The sequence below is a fragment of the Octopus bimaculoides genome, chromosome 15, assembly GCF_046866305.1.
Source record: "Octopus bimaculoides isolate indiv1 chromosome 15, ASM4686630v1, whole genome shotgun sequence".
NCBI classification, from domain to species: Eukaryota; Metazoa; Mollusca; class Cephalopoda; order Octopoda; family Octopodidae; genus Octopus; species Octopus bimaculoides.
Genome location: NC_142942.1, coordinates 17,855,905 through 17,871,381, shown reverse-complemented (window position 1 = coordinate 17,871,381; position 15,477 = coordinate 17,855,905). Strand labels below are relative to the sequence as shown.

The 15,477-nt window shown below is 37.0% G+C and overlaps 1 protein-coding gene across 2 annotated transcripts in view; it reads left to right on the top strand.

Annotated features, from left to right (window-relative positions):
* LOC106875058 (serine/threonine-protein kinase tricornered) overlaps nt 1–15,477 on the top strand; it is a 147,011-nt gene that overhangs the window by 44,757 nt on the left and 86,777 nt on the right. Inside the window, exon 1 of one of the 2 annotated variants that reach the window (XM_089363489.1) lies at nt 9,089–9,779. The exons of the other annotated variant lie outside the window; for it this stretch is intronic. Within the exon in view, the coding sequence (XP_089219615.1) occupies nt 9,693–9,779 (87 nt within the window). The 5' untranslated portion in view covers nt 9,089–9,692. Of the gene's footprint in view, nt 1–9,088; nt 9,780–15,477 lie in introns of those variants that run through there. 2 annotated transcript variants of the gene reach the window in all.

Here is a 15,477-nt window from a genome sequence, read left to right as displayed (position 1 = left end):
ATAAAAATTACGATCGTGTAATCTATGCTTATTGTTAATTATCTGTTTATTAATCTTGCTTCATTGAAGTTTTTTTCTTTACTTCTCTGTCACTGATCAAAGAACTAGAGACGCTAATCAGGTTTTAATGAAGATTAAAGTGGTTGATTGACTCTGGGACTGTTGATGGAATATAAACGGCTGATCCGGTACATATATTGGATTGTGTGTGTGTGTGTGTGTGTGTGTGTGTGTGTGCAGTGGAGGTGACATTCAGTGATGAGGACGATGATAGTGGCGGTGTTAATGATGATGATGATGGTGGTGGTTATATATTACGATGTGTAAACATGGTAACAGATGATAATGTGGCAGGTGATGATGTGTTTTGCAAAGATCAATGAATATGATGCTAATGTGTTGTGTGGTGGTGATGGTGGTGGTGGTGTGTGTGTCTTCTGGTGTAGAAATAGATGGGCGGTTCTGAAACATTTGGACTTGCCATACAAAAAATAAAAAAATACAAAAACGCAAAACAAAAAAAATAAAGCAAAAAAATAAATAAATAAATTGGGCCTTTGTTTTTGTTATATATATATAGTTTTTGTTTATTCTGTCTTTTTTATTTGTTTCACTCATTTGACCTCTGCCTTGCTGGAGCCACTGCCATGGAAGGTTTTAGCTGAACGAATTGACCCCCCCCCCCCCAAGACTTATTCTTTGTAAGCCTAGCACTTATTCAGTCTTCAGTTGATAAAATAGATACCAGTTATGTACTGGGATCGATCTGATGAGCTAGTCTCCCCCCCCTCCCAAATGTGTGGCCTTCTGCCACATTGGGACATTTAGCTGCTACCTCTAACAAGTTTTGTGTGTGTGTGATGATTTCATTGGTTTGATCACTGAGCTTGTTGTTTAGCCCAAGGTGGTCTTAATTGAGTAGACTTATGATCAAAGACGTTCCAGATGTGACCATCTTGGATTAAATTATCCAATGTAGCCGTCCTTTACTAATATAAATAATATGTGATTTGTGGGAGACTTGACAGTGGTTGAATGACTACATATAGATTATATTGTTGGTTTGCAGCCTTTGAGATTGGTAAAATACCAGTAATATGCTGGTGATGGGTTTAATCATTCGATCTATTCCTTATCAAGGATGGAATTTCTTCCTGATACTATAAAGAAATTAACATGAAAATAAAAAAACAAAGGTATAAGACATTCTTTTTATGAAGAAAGCTTAGAAAATGTAGAAAGATTTAAGCACTTATAGATAGGAATTAAGATTATATATATATATATATATATATATATATATATATATATATATAATATATACACACACACACACACACACCACATACACATACACACAAAATGTCGAAAGCAGTTGTAATAGAATGGAAAAAATAAAATGGTAATATGCAAAAATATCTATTTAGATATCGAAGAATATATTGGTAAAAATCTATAAGAGTAGAAAATAGAGAGAAAAACAAACCAATGTAATGTATAGAATATTCTAAGATTTGTTAATACTGACAGCAAAAATATGTTCTTTTCTACTCTAGGCACAAGGCCTGAAATTTTGGGGGAGGGGTCCAGTTGATTAGATCGACCTCAGTATGCAACTGGTACTTAATTTATCGACTCTGAGGGAGATGAAAGACAAAGTCGACTTTGGCAGAATTTGAACTCAGAACGCAAAGACAGACAAAATACCGCTAAGCACTTCACCCAGTGTGCTAATGTTTCTGCCAGCTTGCTACCTTAATAATATTCTTTTCTACTTTAGGCACAAGGCCTGAAATTTTTTTGGAGGGGGGCCAGTTGATTAGATCAACCTCAGTATGCAACGAGTACTTAATTTATGAACCCTGAGAGGATGAAAGGCAAAGTCGACCTTGGCGGAATTTGAACTCAGAACGTAAAGACAGACAAAGTACCTCTAATCATTTCGCTCAACATGCTAATGTTTCTGCCAGCTCACCACCTTAGCAAAAAATATGTTAAGAATTTGGGGTTTTGTTTTGAAGTTGAGGGAAGATGCATGGGCCTTGGGATTAGGGTATTGCATTCATGATTGCAAGATTGTGGTTTCAATTCCCAGATCTGGCTGTTTAACACCTGGCTTCTGTGTTGACCTAGGTTGAATGGTTCAACAAGGTCTGACTACAGTTCTATATTTAAGAGATGTGGAATTATGTACATTATTTACATTATGTACATTTGACGGATATTTGTCCTCATCTTGTTTGTTGTTAACACAACGTTTTGGCTGATATACCCTCCAGCCTTCATCAGGTGTCTTGGGGAAATTTCAAACCTGGGTTCTCATTCCTAAGGTATTTTTCAATGTTGCCTTCTATTATAACTCCTGGCTGACTAAAGACTTGTTAGAAAGTGAAAGAAACCTGTGTGTGTGTTTGCATTGTGTTTGTCCCCAACCATTGCCTGACAATCAGTGGTGGTTTGTTTACATTCTTGTAACTTAGTGGTTTGGCAATAGGGATTGATATAAGTATTAAGCTTAAAAAATAAGTACCAAGATTGATTTATTTGACTAATCACCTCTAGGTGGTGCTCCAGCATGGCTACACTTCAGTGACTAAAACAAAATATAGAGGATAATAACTTTGTTTTTATGAAACCGTTGTTTGAAGCATTACTATGGACAAAATTCAATCCAGTTATGGCCATCCCAACTATTTTCAAACTTCTGTAGACAGTATCTGATTTCTATCTGATTTCTCCTTTTAAAGTCAGCAAGGTCTGGTTTGAGGGAGATTTGATTGCTATTTCAAGCAGATTTAGTGACCACATAGAGGCGTCTTCTTTGGTTCCTTCAGTGTCAACTGGTTTGCAAGACACACAATTAAAAAAAGCAAGGCAGGAGAGAAAGAGAGTTGATTGAATTAACCTCAGATCATTCATTTTTATTGACCTTGAAGAGATAAGTTAAGGTTGACCTCAGCATGATTTGAACTCGGAATCTAGAAAGGATGTAACCGAATACCACAAAGCAGTCAAGTCTGCCTTCCCTTGAGATTTTGCTACTGTCTCCCCACTCTTATGCTGGTACACACACACACACACGCGCGTTCACACACTCACACACTTACACATACACACAATCACACAGACATTCACTTACACACACACACACACACTCTCACTCACACTGCCCCCCCCCCCCCACTGATAATCATCTTCAACATTATTACTGATTAGAGAGATATTGATTAAACATGACAGTGCTGCCTGATTGGCACTTGTGCCAGTGGAACGTTAGAAGTGCTATCCAAGTGTGATCGTTGCCAGCGTCGCCTTACTGGCACATGTACCGGTGGCACATGAAAAAACAACATTCGAGCGTGGTTGTTGCCAGTGCCGCTGGACTGGCTCCCGTGCAGGTAACCCATAAAAAACACCTTTTGAGCGTGGTCGTTGCCAGAACCACCTAACTGGCCCTCGTGCTAGTGACACATAAAAGGCACCCATTACACTCATGGAGTGCTTGGCATTAAGGAAGGGCATCCAGTTGTAGAAACTTTGCCAGATCAGATTGGAACCTGGTGCAGCCTTCTGATTCACCAGTCCTCAGTCAAACCGTCCAACCCATGCCAGCATGGAAAGCGGACGTTAAACGATGATGATGATGATGATGGTAGAGAGAGAAAGAGATGTAGTAGCCTTTATTCTTTTCCTAAAGGCTATAAGATCAGTGAATGCAGTGATTTACAGTTTGTAGTTTTTGGTTTTGAATTTAAATTCTGTATTGTGTGTGTGTATGTATGTGATTGGTTGGCATGTGTAGTTTGTATGTGATGTGATGTGTGTGTGTGTGTGTGTGTGTACGTAGGTTGTGTGGTTGTCTTTTTAGCATATGTGTGTGGTGTGTGTATGTAGATTGTCTGTGATTGTGTGGTTGTTTCGTGTGTGTGTGTATACTTGTAGTGTGTGTGTGTGTGTGTGTGATTATATATTCCACTTTTTACTAGTACGGAACCCATTGTAGAAGTGTTTCAGTGTCAAAAACTACGACCCACAATTTTTTCGTATGTAGGAAGGTCGGCAGTTGTGGCATGCATGCCTCTCTCGGTGATAAGACAGACGAGGCACGAACACTCAAAGTTAGATAGCAGCGGAATTGGTTCTTCTTTCACCAAGAACTTACCACTACCGAATTGCCTCTATACACACACACACACACACACAATATGTAGGTGTGTGTGTGTAAGAGAGAGAGAGCGCACTTCTCCTGAGGTGAGAGTTATAATAACTTTATTGTTTGATCTTGTGCAACATCAAACAGACTTGGAGTTGTTTGATAAAATGTTTTAGGCTGGGTCAGTATCAAAAACAGAACATCTGTAGTATGTGTGTGTGTGTGTGTGTGTGTGGACAAGAAGGCCACAGTTAATTATAACTGATAATTTTCCTGTCTATTTTAAGGGCAACAACAACATTCAACTTTGCCAAATTATATTTGGATGTTATAATGCTACAGTCTCGGTCCCTACATTATTGCACTCTACCCTGGCTCCAACAGCCACCCTCACCCCTCCCGCCACGAGCATTATCTTTTTCTTTCTTTTTTCTTTTTGTTTATATTTTCGTAATTTTTTTTTAGTTTTTTTCTGAATTTATTTTTAGATCCACTTTAAGCATGAATTTCACTGAAAATTTCACTATTTGTCTTTGTTCTCAAACACCCTCAACACCACCACACAATCTTCTTCCCACTTCCCACCCCACCCCCACTTTGTTTTCTTACCCAGCACCTCCTCCTCCTGGCACTCTTTCGATCAAAGAAAAAAAAAACGAATCTGATTTCAAAAATATCTGAATCATCTTTGTTTGTCATAATCACCATCATCATCATCATCATCATCCTATTTCTGTTGTTGTTTAGTTCCAGGTCAAACCAGCTCATGCAAGCCTATGATCAAAGACATTCCAACCATGACCTTCATTTTTATTTATCAAGTATCTAAGGTCCCATTATTCCCTCCAATGTTATATACCATTTATCTAACAGTTCTGTTACCATGTTTCTGTTAAAATTACTTTGCCGTTTTTTTTCAATTATTTTTGAAAATAATAAAGACTTCACTGAAGTAACTTTGTCATTACTAAGCTTTTGGGACATGAATTAGCATCAAATTTTGCTGGAAGGTTTTTAATTTAATTCATTTTAAATCGGTAAGTTTTGTATCATAGAACCTGATTTGTTTTGGGCAGGCTGGAATCAAAATGGTTAACACTTTAGTATTTAAACTGACCACTTCCAGCCCAAATATTTTACTTGTTTTTTGTGCAAGCTGGCCATATCTGGCCTCTCACAACTACCCTACAATGTCAATTTAAAAATGAACAATCACAAGATCAAAATCTCAAAGCTAAGAGATATTACCTGATTAATTCAAAACAATGTGAATAGCCCGTGCGGTGGCACGTAAAAGTGCCATACTGTGCCACGTGAAAGCCTTCAGCACAATCTGTAAAGTGGTTGGTGTTAGAAAGGACATGTCATATATGAGTGCATTCTCACACACTCACACATACATGAAGGTGTTCACACACATACATAATCTTGCATTTGAATATAAGACCACACAGTCTCTCTCTCTCTCTCTCTCACATTCATTTCATATGACTTGTATGAGTGCACACACACACACAGATGTGTACATATGCATGCATTAACATGCATACATGGATACACATGCACATGTTCACATGCATATGCATTTATACGACCAAATCTCATATTTTTATTTCTCATACAATTGCAAAACCCCAGGGCTGCAAATGTGTGTGTGTGTGTGTGTGTGTGTGTGTGTGTGTGTGTGTGTGCAAGGAGTGAAATTAAGTAATATCAGCCCCTTTCTTAATGAGATGTGCTGTCAGTGATGTTAAATTAAGGAATGGTAACAGTATCATCTCAGAACATCTTACCTTTCCCACATTCTATAGAAATAACTCTTACCTCTACCTGGATTGCGTGAATCACCCAACTGTCAAATGAAAGCAGGTGTGCATATGTGCGTGCATGCATGCGTGTGTGTGTGTGTGTATGTGTGTGCATAAATTGCAACTTGTGTAGTGTGAAATAGCAAAGATTTGAATTCTTAGCCTAGCAGCTCTGTAAGCATTTTGTTATGAATTACAAACAAAATTTTAACGTGAGGAAGATCCACGAAAATTCTATGAATGAGAAAATATAGATCAAAATAAAAGAAAAGCAATATTGACCATTTAAGGAACACACACCATCACTGTCATCAACATTGTAACCAGTGTTGCAGCTGCTGCTACTGCTGCTGCCGCCACCACCACCACCACCACCACCAAACCACCACCATCATCACCACCACCACCACCACCACCGTTACTACAATTTCATCTGGTGGAATTATTGTGCTGTAAACCAGACCAAATTCTTCCCCACTAAAAATATTTCAGTTGTGTATTTTACTGAGTCACTGAGTCATTGAGTCACTGAGTCATTGAGTCATTGCTACAAGTGGGCGAATGGGCGGGTGGGAGGTGTCTTGAAAGTTCCAGAGACTAATGCTATGTATAACAGATATGGTGTTTGTGTATGTGTGTGGCTTGGTTTATGTATTTGTGGGAGTGTATTTATATATGTGTATCAATGTGTAGTTTGTGCGTGTGTGTGTGTGTATATGGTTGTGCACTTACCGGTGCTTGAATGAGTGTCTGTGTGTGCATATATATATATTTCAACATGCAGTTTTATGTGTGTGCATGTGTATGTATTTATGTCTTCAGACATAAAGAGACATGCTTTGAATCTGTCTTTGTGTGTGTGTATATCATATCTTCTGGCATCGTAGTCGAATTTTTCTGACCAAAATTTACAGCCAAAAATGGAAGGTCAAATGGACTTTGGAGGACCAAAAATTCCATGTGAAGTGCAGTAGAATTCGGAAAGACAGTGACAATATTTAAATGTTTACACTAAATACTATGTTGAATTCTATGCTGGAAAATATGGTACCTGTACCTTGTGTTTACCTGATGTGTGTATGTGTCTTCTCAGTGTGTATGTGTTTGATGGAGATTCTCCTTAATGGTGAAGAGGGACTTTATTTAAGGCAGTACATATTCCTTACTTTTTTCATAGCTGTATCTGTCAGTCATTTTAAGATCTGATTTCCTTCTCACCTTCAACTTGTTATTGCTTTCTAGAACCAACAGAGCACATATAAAAAGGCAAAGTCAACTTGCTGTTTACAATAAATACTCTAGTCACATTCAGTGATAGATTTCTTAAGATTGGTGTTGTTGAGGGAGTATGTAAAAGCTGGGTTTTTCCTCCCAGAGTGCATGGTGACGCATTTGTCCACAGCCAGATTGAGTTGCCAGTCTGTAATCTATTGCTGCATTGCATGCCGCTCTGTAAACATACACACATAATATATTTGGACTTATAAGGAAAGGAGTGTAATATGTATATAATCATAATAATAATATATATATATATGTATATATGTGGGTACAGGACGTCACCAACTGTCTAAACAACATGAAATATGCAAATAGTGAGAGAAAAGAAATGGAAAACAGGACAAGTAAACACAGAGAGAGGACCCTTCGTCAGTTGTCGGCTGTCTATCTACTCCTCATTTTGAGCATTCAACAACAATATGAGTCTTCAAAGACAGTCGCTCCCATAAATTCCAAAATAAAATTTAGGATTTATGGAGGGTCAAAGTTGGGAACAAAAACAAGACATGTCTGTCTGTCTGTCTGTCTGTATGTATGTATGTATGTATGTATGTATGTATGTACGTACGTACGTATGTTTATTTATTTGAAGCCAAGGCTTCAAAGTGTTGCTCTGCTAATTTTATCTATTTGAAAATGAAGCCAGTAAATATAATTCTATTTTTTGGCAGAAGTAAATACTCAGAAACATTTAAAATCCTTTCTTTCCATTCTACTTCTTTGACGTCATCTCCAGTGTGTGTGTGTGTGTGTGTCTTTGTGTGTCTGTGTGTGTATGGGAAGTCAGTAAATGATTCATTCTTTCCTTTGTGCCATCAATAATACAATATAATGTCAAGTTTTGACCATCCCATTTTTTTTATCATATTCAGAATGTCCTTCCTTGATAGATATGATTTTAGGGTCTATTTGACTACTGTTGCTAGCAAGTCAAATGAGTTCTTTTTTTTTTTTTTTTTTGTTTTTTTGTATGTGTTGACTTGGTCAGTTGTAAACTTGACAAATGGTTTATTAGCTTCCAATGAATACTCGTGTGAATGAATATAGCAGGGACAGAGTTGAGCTTTTTTTACCCTATTGCTACTTTCATTCTGTTGAATTACAATGCATTTGTTTCAATTAATTATTGAAAAACAACAAAGAATTTACTAAAATATCTTTGCCATTATTTAAATGGTGTTTTGTTTAAAAAAGTAGCATGGAATTTTGATGGAAGTTTCTTGACTAAGTTTGTGTATATGTTTTGCAAAGTTCTTCATGTGAAACCCTGTGTTGCAACAGATATTGTTATATTTGGAGATGGTCATTTTGCCAATAAACACTCTCCATCATCCTCACCATCATTGTTTAACGTCTGCCTTCCATGCTGGCATGGGTTGGACGGTTTGACAGGAGTTGGCCAGGCAGAAGACTGCACCAGGCTTTTATGTCTGTTTTGTCATGGTTTTTACAGCTGGATGCCCTTCTTAATACCAACCACCCAGCAGTGTGTGCATTTCAACCTTTTGTGGGGGTCGATGAAATATGTACCAGTTACGCAATGGGGTCAGTGTAATCGACTTGCCCCCTTGTCCAAAATTTCAGGCCTTGTGCCTATGGTAGAAAGGATCATCATCATCATCATCATCATCAATAACAACCTCAGATGAGCGAAGGGCTAAGTACCAAGTCCTGAAAGTTGGTTTAATCGATGCACTCTTTCCACCACACCCCCAGCTTTGTGCCTACTTCAGAAACTATCATTTTTCTTTATTGTTTCCATTGGAGTGTGTAGAACAAACAACACACTTGAGATAAGTCATTCTGTTTAAAACCAGCAGAATTCTGGTAACAGGCTGCTCCTGCTGCTCCTTGATTCTTTCTTCCTCTTGTTGTTGTTGTTTTTCTTTCCTTTTAAGCAAGGAACAGTATTATTTATTGTCAGAGCTTTCTAACCACTAAACTCTATACATATATATATATATACACACTTAGCTATACACAGGCATAATTATATACATACATGATTATATACTTACATGCATAACTGTATGTCTGCATAACTATACACACATATAGAGTTTTCTCACAACTAAGAAATTTATAAATTACTCGATACATATATACATACTTAACTATATACATACATGATTATATACATACATGTATAACATACACACACATAACTATATACACACATGACTATATACACACATGACTATATACACACATGACTATACATACATAAGTGTATACATACATAACTATATATACATAACTATATATACATGACTATGTATATATATAACTATATATATACATAACTATATATTTATACATAACTATATACATACATATATATATACACACACATATTCATACATGTGTATATACATATATACATTCATACATACACATACATTTATATCGATCCCTGGACCCATATATATTTCCATGGTTTCAGTAGTTTAATGGATTTGTCTAAATTTTACAAACTATGTCTGGATTCCTTTGGAGACAGGAGCGGTGCAGTGCTGATGCAGTTTAATACTGTTACGGTATGTTTAGAAAACATAAGAATATCTTCTTCGTTAATCCCTGCATGAATTGTTTATGTCTGAAACCACTTAAGTCATTCTGGATTAGGCTAAACTAACCTTGTATGAATTCTATCTTTTCTGATCTGATAAACGAGTTTTTTTTTTTTTTATAGTCTTAAACAATTCTCTTGTTTACTTAACATTTCTGAAGATGTATAGATGCTGCTGTTCTTACTGTTGCTGTTTTAACCCAGGGCTGCAGATTTATCTATGATCAAAGGCATTTCAGCCATAACCATCACTTCTTGTTTTTCAGGAGCTATATGGGATAACATTATCCAATAAATCCTTTCCTTATTTAACCCTTTCGTTACCAACCCGGCTGAAACTGGTTCTGGCTCTGTAATACAAATGTCTTGTTTTCATGTTTTGGATTAAAATCTTCCACCAAAACCTTAATCACAATTTACGTTCCTAACACTAGCTTAATGATAACCAAATTATTTTACTAAATTCTTTGTTGTATTTAAAATTAATTGAAAGAAACACAGAGCATCTCAAAATAAATACAGTAACGAAAGGGTTAAGACTCTAGGTGTGTTATTAAGGAAATTTAGCTTCTGTTTCTAGCAGGTCATAAGTCTGCTCAGTCAAGGTTGACTTAGGGCTAAAAAAACATTGTTACTGCAAGTTAAGTCTGGTTTAAATTGGTTAGTTTTGTGTTCAACTCCACCTGTAGTTGTGACTGAAAGAAGTTCTTGTGATTACCTGTTGATGGACCCATCTAACCCAGGTAAGCCAAATATTATTAGCTTAGTCATCTACAAATGATCATCTATGGAAAGAAGGACTTTGCATTTAAGAGTGACACTTTGAAAAAAATCGCCATAGCAACACTAGAGAAATGCTCTTTTCTCTCATGGAGCATTTTAACAAAAATCAATGCCAGACATATGCAATCTTTTACGATGCCTCAATAAACTTCATTTCACAAATAGAAGATATTGTGAAGAAAATGAGAACCCTGCCCCCCATGGGGTAAATAGATAGCTTGTTAGCTTTAATGATGTGTATTCTAGATGTTCGTCAGGCAGTCTAGTGCTCTCTTTAACATCCTTCTGGTAACTCTAGGGCAGGTGGTGCTCTCCAACTTTGTATGGAAATGGTTAGCCAAAAGGCTGTACCAAACATTAGTGTCTGTTTTGGCACGGTTTCAATAGCTGGATGCCTTTCCTAATGCCAACCACTTTGCAGAGTGTACTGGGTGCTTTTTACATGGCATCAGCACTGGTAAGGGTCACCAAGTAACTTGGCGGATAAAGAAGTATTGCGGGAGGGTTGTTGTGTGTTAGATGATGAGAGGGTAAAGCATGATACAGGGACAAAATCAGGGGTCTTGCTGTTGAGAAGATACATGGCTACAGAGAGAGAGAGAGAGAGAGAGAGAGAGAGATAGAGAGAGAAAAGATGGTGGTAAAGATGTGCCAGGGCATATCCTAAAGGGACAGAGAGGTGAATGTAAGTGAAGTGGTACAGAGGATTGCACAGAGTGAGCGAGCAGGGATTTCATGAGAGTGCATAAAAGGGAGCTTGGAGATTGCAGGAAGGGGAATACAGTGAGTGGTGAACTTGGATGTGTGTGTGTGTGTGTGTGTGTGTTGTGTGTCTTGTGAAATCAAATCAATAAAGTCTGTGCTGTAAGAAGACAAATTTTAATCTCTGAGCCTTTTGGGGGTAAATAAATAAATACTGTGTTGGAAACACTGATGAAATTCTCCCTCATTAGTCAATATATTATTGGAATCGGTGATAAATAAAACACACTCACACACTCACACACACACACACACACACTCTCTCTCTCTCTCTCTCTCTCTCTCTCCCTCTCTCTCTCCCTCCCTCCTCTCTCTCTCTCTCTCTCTCTCTCTCTCTCTCTCTCATTGGTCAATCCATCTGTTTGAATTATTTCCTATCGAACTTTCAGCCTCTCCATTATTCTAACATTTTTCTATTTATTGATCTGTTTATCTCTTATTTCTGTCCGTCTGTCTGTCTCTTTCTCTCTTTCTGCTTCTCAATAAAATACTTTCTCTTTTTACTCCTGCAAACAATTATTCCAAATGTCACCTTTTCTTCCTTTTTTTTTTTATTTGATTTCATAATGTTTTTTTGTTTTTAATTTCTTTTGATATTTTTTGTTATTGTTGTAGCTTTGTTTTTCTGTTATTTGAGAATGTTTCATAGCAACCATTTGGTAGTAAAGTTATGGCACGAGGTGATTCCTTAGTCGTGTCCGTCCAGTCTGTGTGTGTGTGTGTGTGCGTGTTGTTATTGTCTGTGTCTGCATTTATCTATGACTGTACTTATATGCGTATATGTATAAATATGTGTGTATATGTGCTATTCCTATCTACTTTCCACCAATAAATTTGTGATTTCCTGTCAGTTTTTATCTCAATATTGCAATTCCCATTCCCCTCCTCCCTCTCTTCCTCCTCCTCCTTGTCACATTTAAGACTATTTTTTTACTTCCTAAAATCTTCCAATTGTAGTTAGAGATCAAGAGAGATGTAGCTGGTGGTATTGTTATTGGTAGTAATAGTGTTGTTGTAGTTGTTGCTATTTTTGGTAGTGTTATTTGTTGTTTAGCCCTAGGTCAGTAGAACTGATCAGCAGAATTCTGGCCGTGATCATTTTGGAATTTTTTTTTTTTATTAGGCTAGTGTATCTAGGATTACATTGTCCAATTTGTCCACACTTCAGAACTATCTACTTGGCAGAGTCAGCCTGGTAGAAACAACAGCCATATTCCCTCAACTCATACTCTACCTTAACAGAAGAATGAATGACATATTGGACAATACATTATTTACACTATTTACATTTGACGCAGTCGAAATATATTGTGATGGATTTCCTGTTTCAAAATGTTGCTTATTTTTTACTCAGCCTGATATGTTTGTCTTGTAAATAATGAATTATTTAAACATGTAGTGGCGCGAAATTATAGCCGCCATTGAGGAAGTACTATTCTGCGCATGCGTAAGGGACTTCACCACCGGAAGCCCCTCGAGTTGCGCATGCGTAGTAAAACTAGTACTTAAAGAGTGAGTTTCACTTTCTCAGACAGTTGCGCAACAGACCTTCTACGTGACAACTCCTCGCTCCTCAACAAAGCACTCTTTACCTCGATGTCTTCGATGGTGATAGCTACTTGCTTCTCTGGCAGGCATCAAGGAAGCCCTTACCCTTCCAATACCAAATTACAACTTAATCAGCGGCTGCTAAGCTGAGTGACACAGGATTTGTATAACCAAGCATCATCAAAAATAAAACTTAATTTTATTATGTTGTTAAATTGTTCTAGTGTCTCTTCATATAAAATGCTGTTGAAAGGTGATAGAGAGAGACTAATGTCTCTATAACAGTTATCCAAACGTTTACAAACATTTAACACAAAGTAAAATTCTACCTTGCTTATTAGACAGGTGTGTGTTTGTCTTTTTCTTATATCAATCTATTTACATACAAATTGGTCTGATTGCAGAAACACATGCCTTGCAAAATTTGCATAAATAATTAATGTAATCCATTAATTAGTTTCACCTGTAATAGTTATTTTCTCTCCATTATTTTTCTTCTTTTTGTTCTTTCATTTTATTCTTTATTTCTTCATCCCCACCCACAATTCTTAGCTGAAATGCCCCCCCCCCCCCCGACTGTCTCAGAAGATATGGCAAAACAATTGCTATTTTAGCCACTGGGCCTCCTTGATCAAGCAAACCAATGGTCAGAGGTCTGTCAACCATGTCCATGCCATCTTTACATGTATTTTGGACAACCACATGTTTTTTTTCCTCTCTTAAAGACATTTTCTGGGGGTGAAATTTGAGGGAAATTTTGTCTCTGTTTTTAACAACCTCAAGCAGTCACAAAGAAATTCCCTGTCATTGACAACAAAATGAAAAAAAAAAAAAAAAAAAAAAAAAAAGGAAATTACACCAAAGACCAGAACTGGTTTTGTTGTGGTTTTTAAGCTAAAGGCAACTCTTAAAAATAGATTTCTCTACTCTATCCCTAACCAGCCCCCACTCTCTCTCTACCTCTATCTATCAATCTATCTATCTATCTATCTATATATATATATATATATATATATATATATATATAATTGCAGCAGCAACAGTACCAAAATGGTTTTATTTAGCCTGTCTATATTTATTCAGATTTACTTATGTGTATATGTGTGCATGTATGTATGTATATATATATATATATATATATATATATATACACACACACAAATATATAATGTATGTGTATATAAATTAATTAATTCTTTATCTGGAAAGCTTAGTGTCTGAATACAGCAGGGGCTTAATAGAGTACACTCTACTTGTAATGTAATCTTGCTTTTATTGGCAATAAAATGTCATGTGAGCTTGGCTATTAACCAATCATCTCTGGTTTTATTGCAGATAAAATTTTCTGACCTAATTCTTTCACTACTCGAAATAAAAACAAATAAACAAAAGCAAATCAAGCAACAAAACTCACGTTAATTATCTATAAATATATATCAGATGCACACCTATGTACCTATGTACATGCAACACACACAATATGTATGTATATAAATTTTGCATTGGGGCACACCTTTCCAAGAAGGTCATAGGGTGTGGCTTTCTGATACTTTAGATAAACCCAGGCATAACCAAGTACTGCAGGTAGTATATATAAATAAATTATATATATATATATATATATATATATATATATATATATATATATATATATATAATGTGGTGGGCTCCTTAGCAAAATTTCAATCTACAGGGTGTCCACAAAGTCTGGGTATATGGGGGATTAACACATACTTTAAGAAATTATTATTTCTTATATTTAATTGTTTATGCTATGATTTTATTTATTGCACGTAGCTAGACTTTGTGGACACCCTGTAGAGGTACATATGTTGCCCATGACTTAAAACATACATGCATTCTCTTGCACTTGGGCAAGTATCTTCTACTGTAGCACTGGGCTGACCAAAGCCTTCTGAGTGAATTTAGCAGATGGGAACTGAAAGAAGCCCATCATAGATGGCAAGTAAAAAGCACCATCCAAGTGTGATCGATGCCGGTGCTGCCTGACTGGACCCTGTGCCGGTGGCACGTAAAGACCATCCACTACACTTGCAAGGTGGTGCTCCAGCATGGCCGCAGTCAAATGACTGAAACGAGTAAAAGAGTAACTGTCTACAAACACAGCCAGGCTGAAATAATTAATGCATTCTTTCATGAGTGAATAAAAAATTCTCAAACTTGAGGGGGTGGGCCCCTTAGATACTAACATGGACCCCCATATATGGATTCTAATGGTGCAGGGGCCCACTTGCCATCGGGCAAGCTTTGAACCTGGACAGTCTGCCACTGGTATCATGTCACCTGTAGCACTCAGGAAAAACCTTGGCGCGCACACACTATGCACACATGTACGTGTGTATAAAATACTTGGGCTATGTCCCTGTGTGTCGCAAGAGGTCAGTAAATGGTTCTGCAACTGAAAGGAGCTCCTAGTAATAGAACCGCTTAATGGAAACTCAATACAGGTTAATTGTAGAATAAGAAGTTTATTGAGGTAATTGTGTCACGCCTGGGGGAAACTAGATATATATGTAGTGACCAGAGGTGTTGTGTGTGAGTTAGGAAGTCCT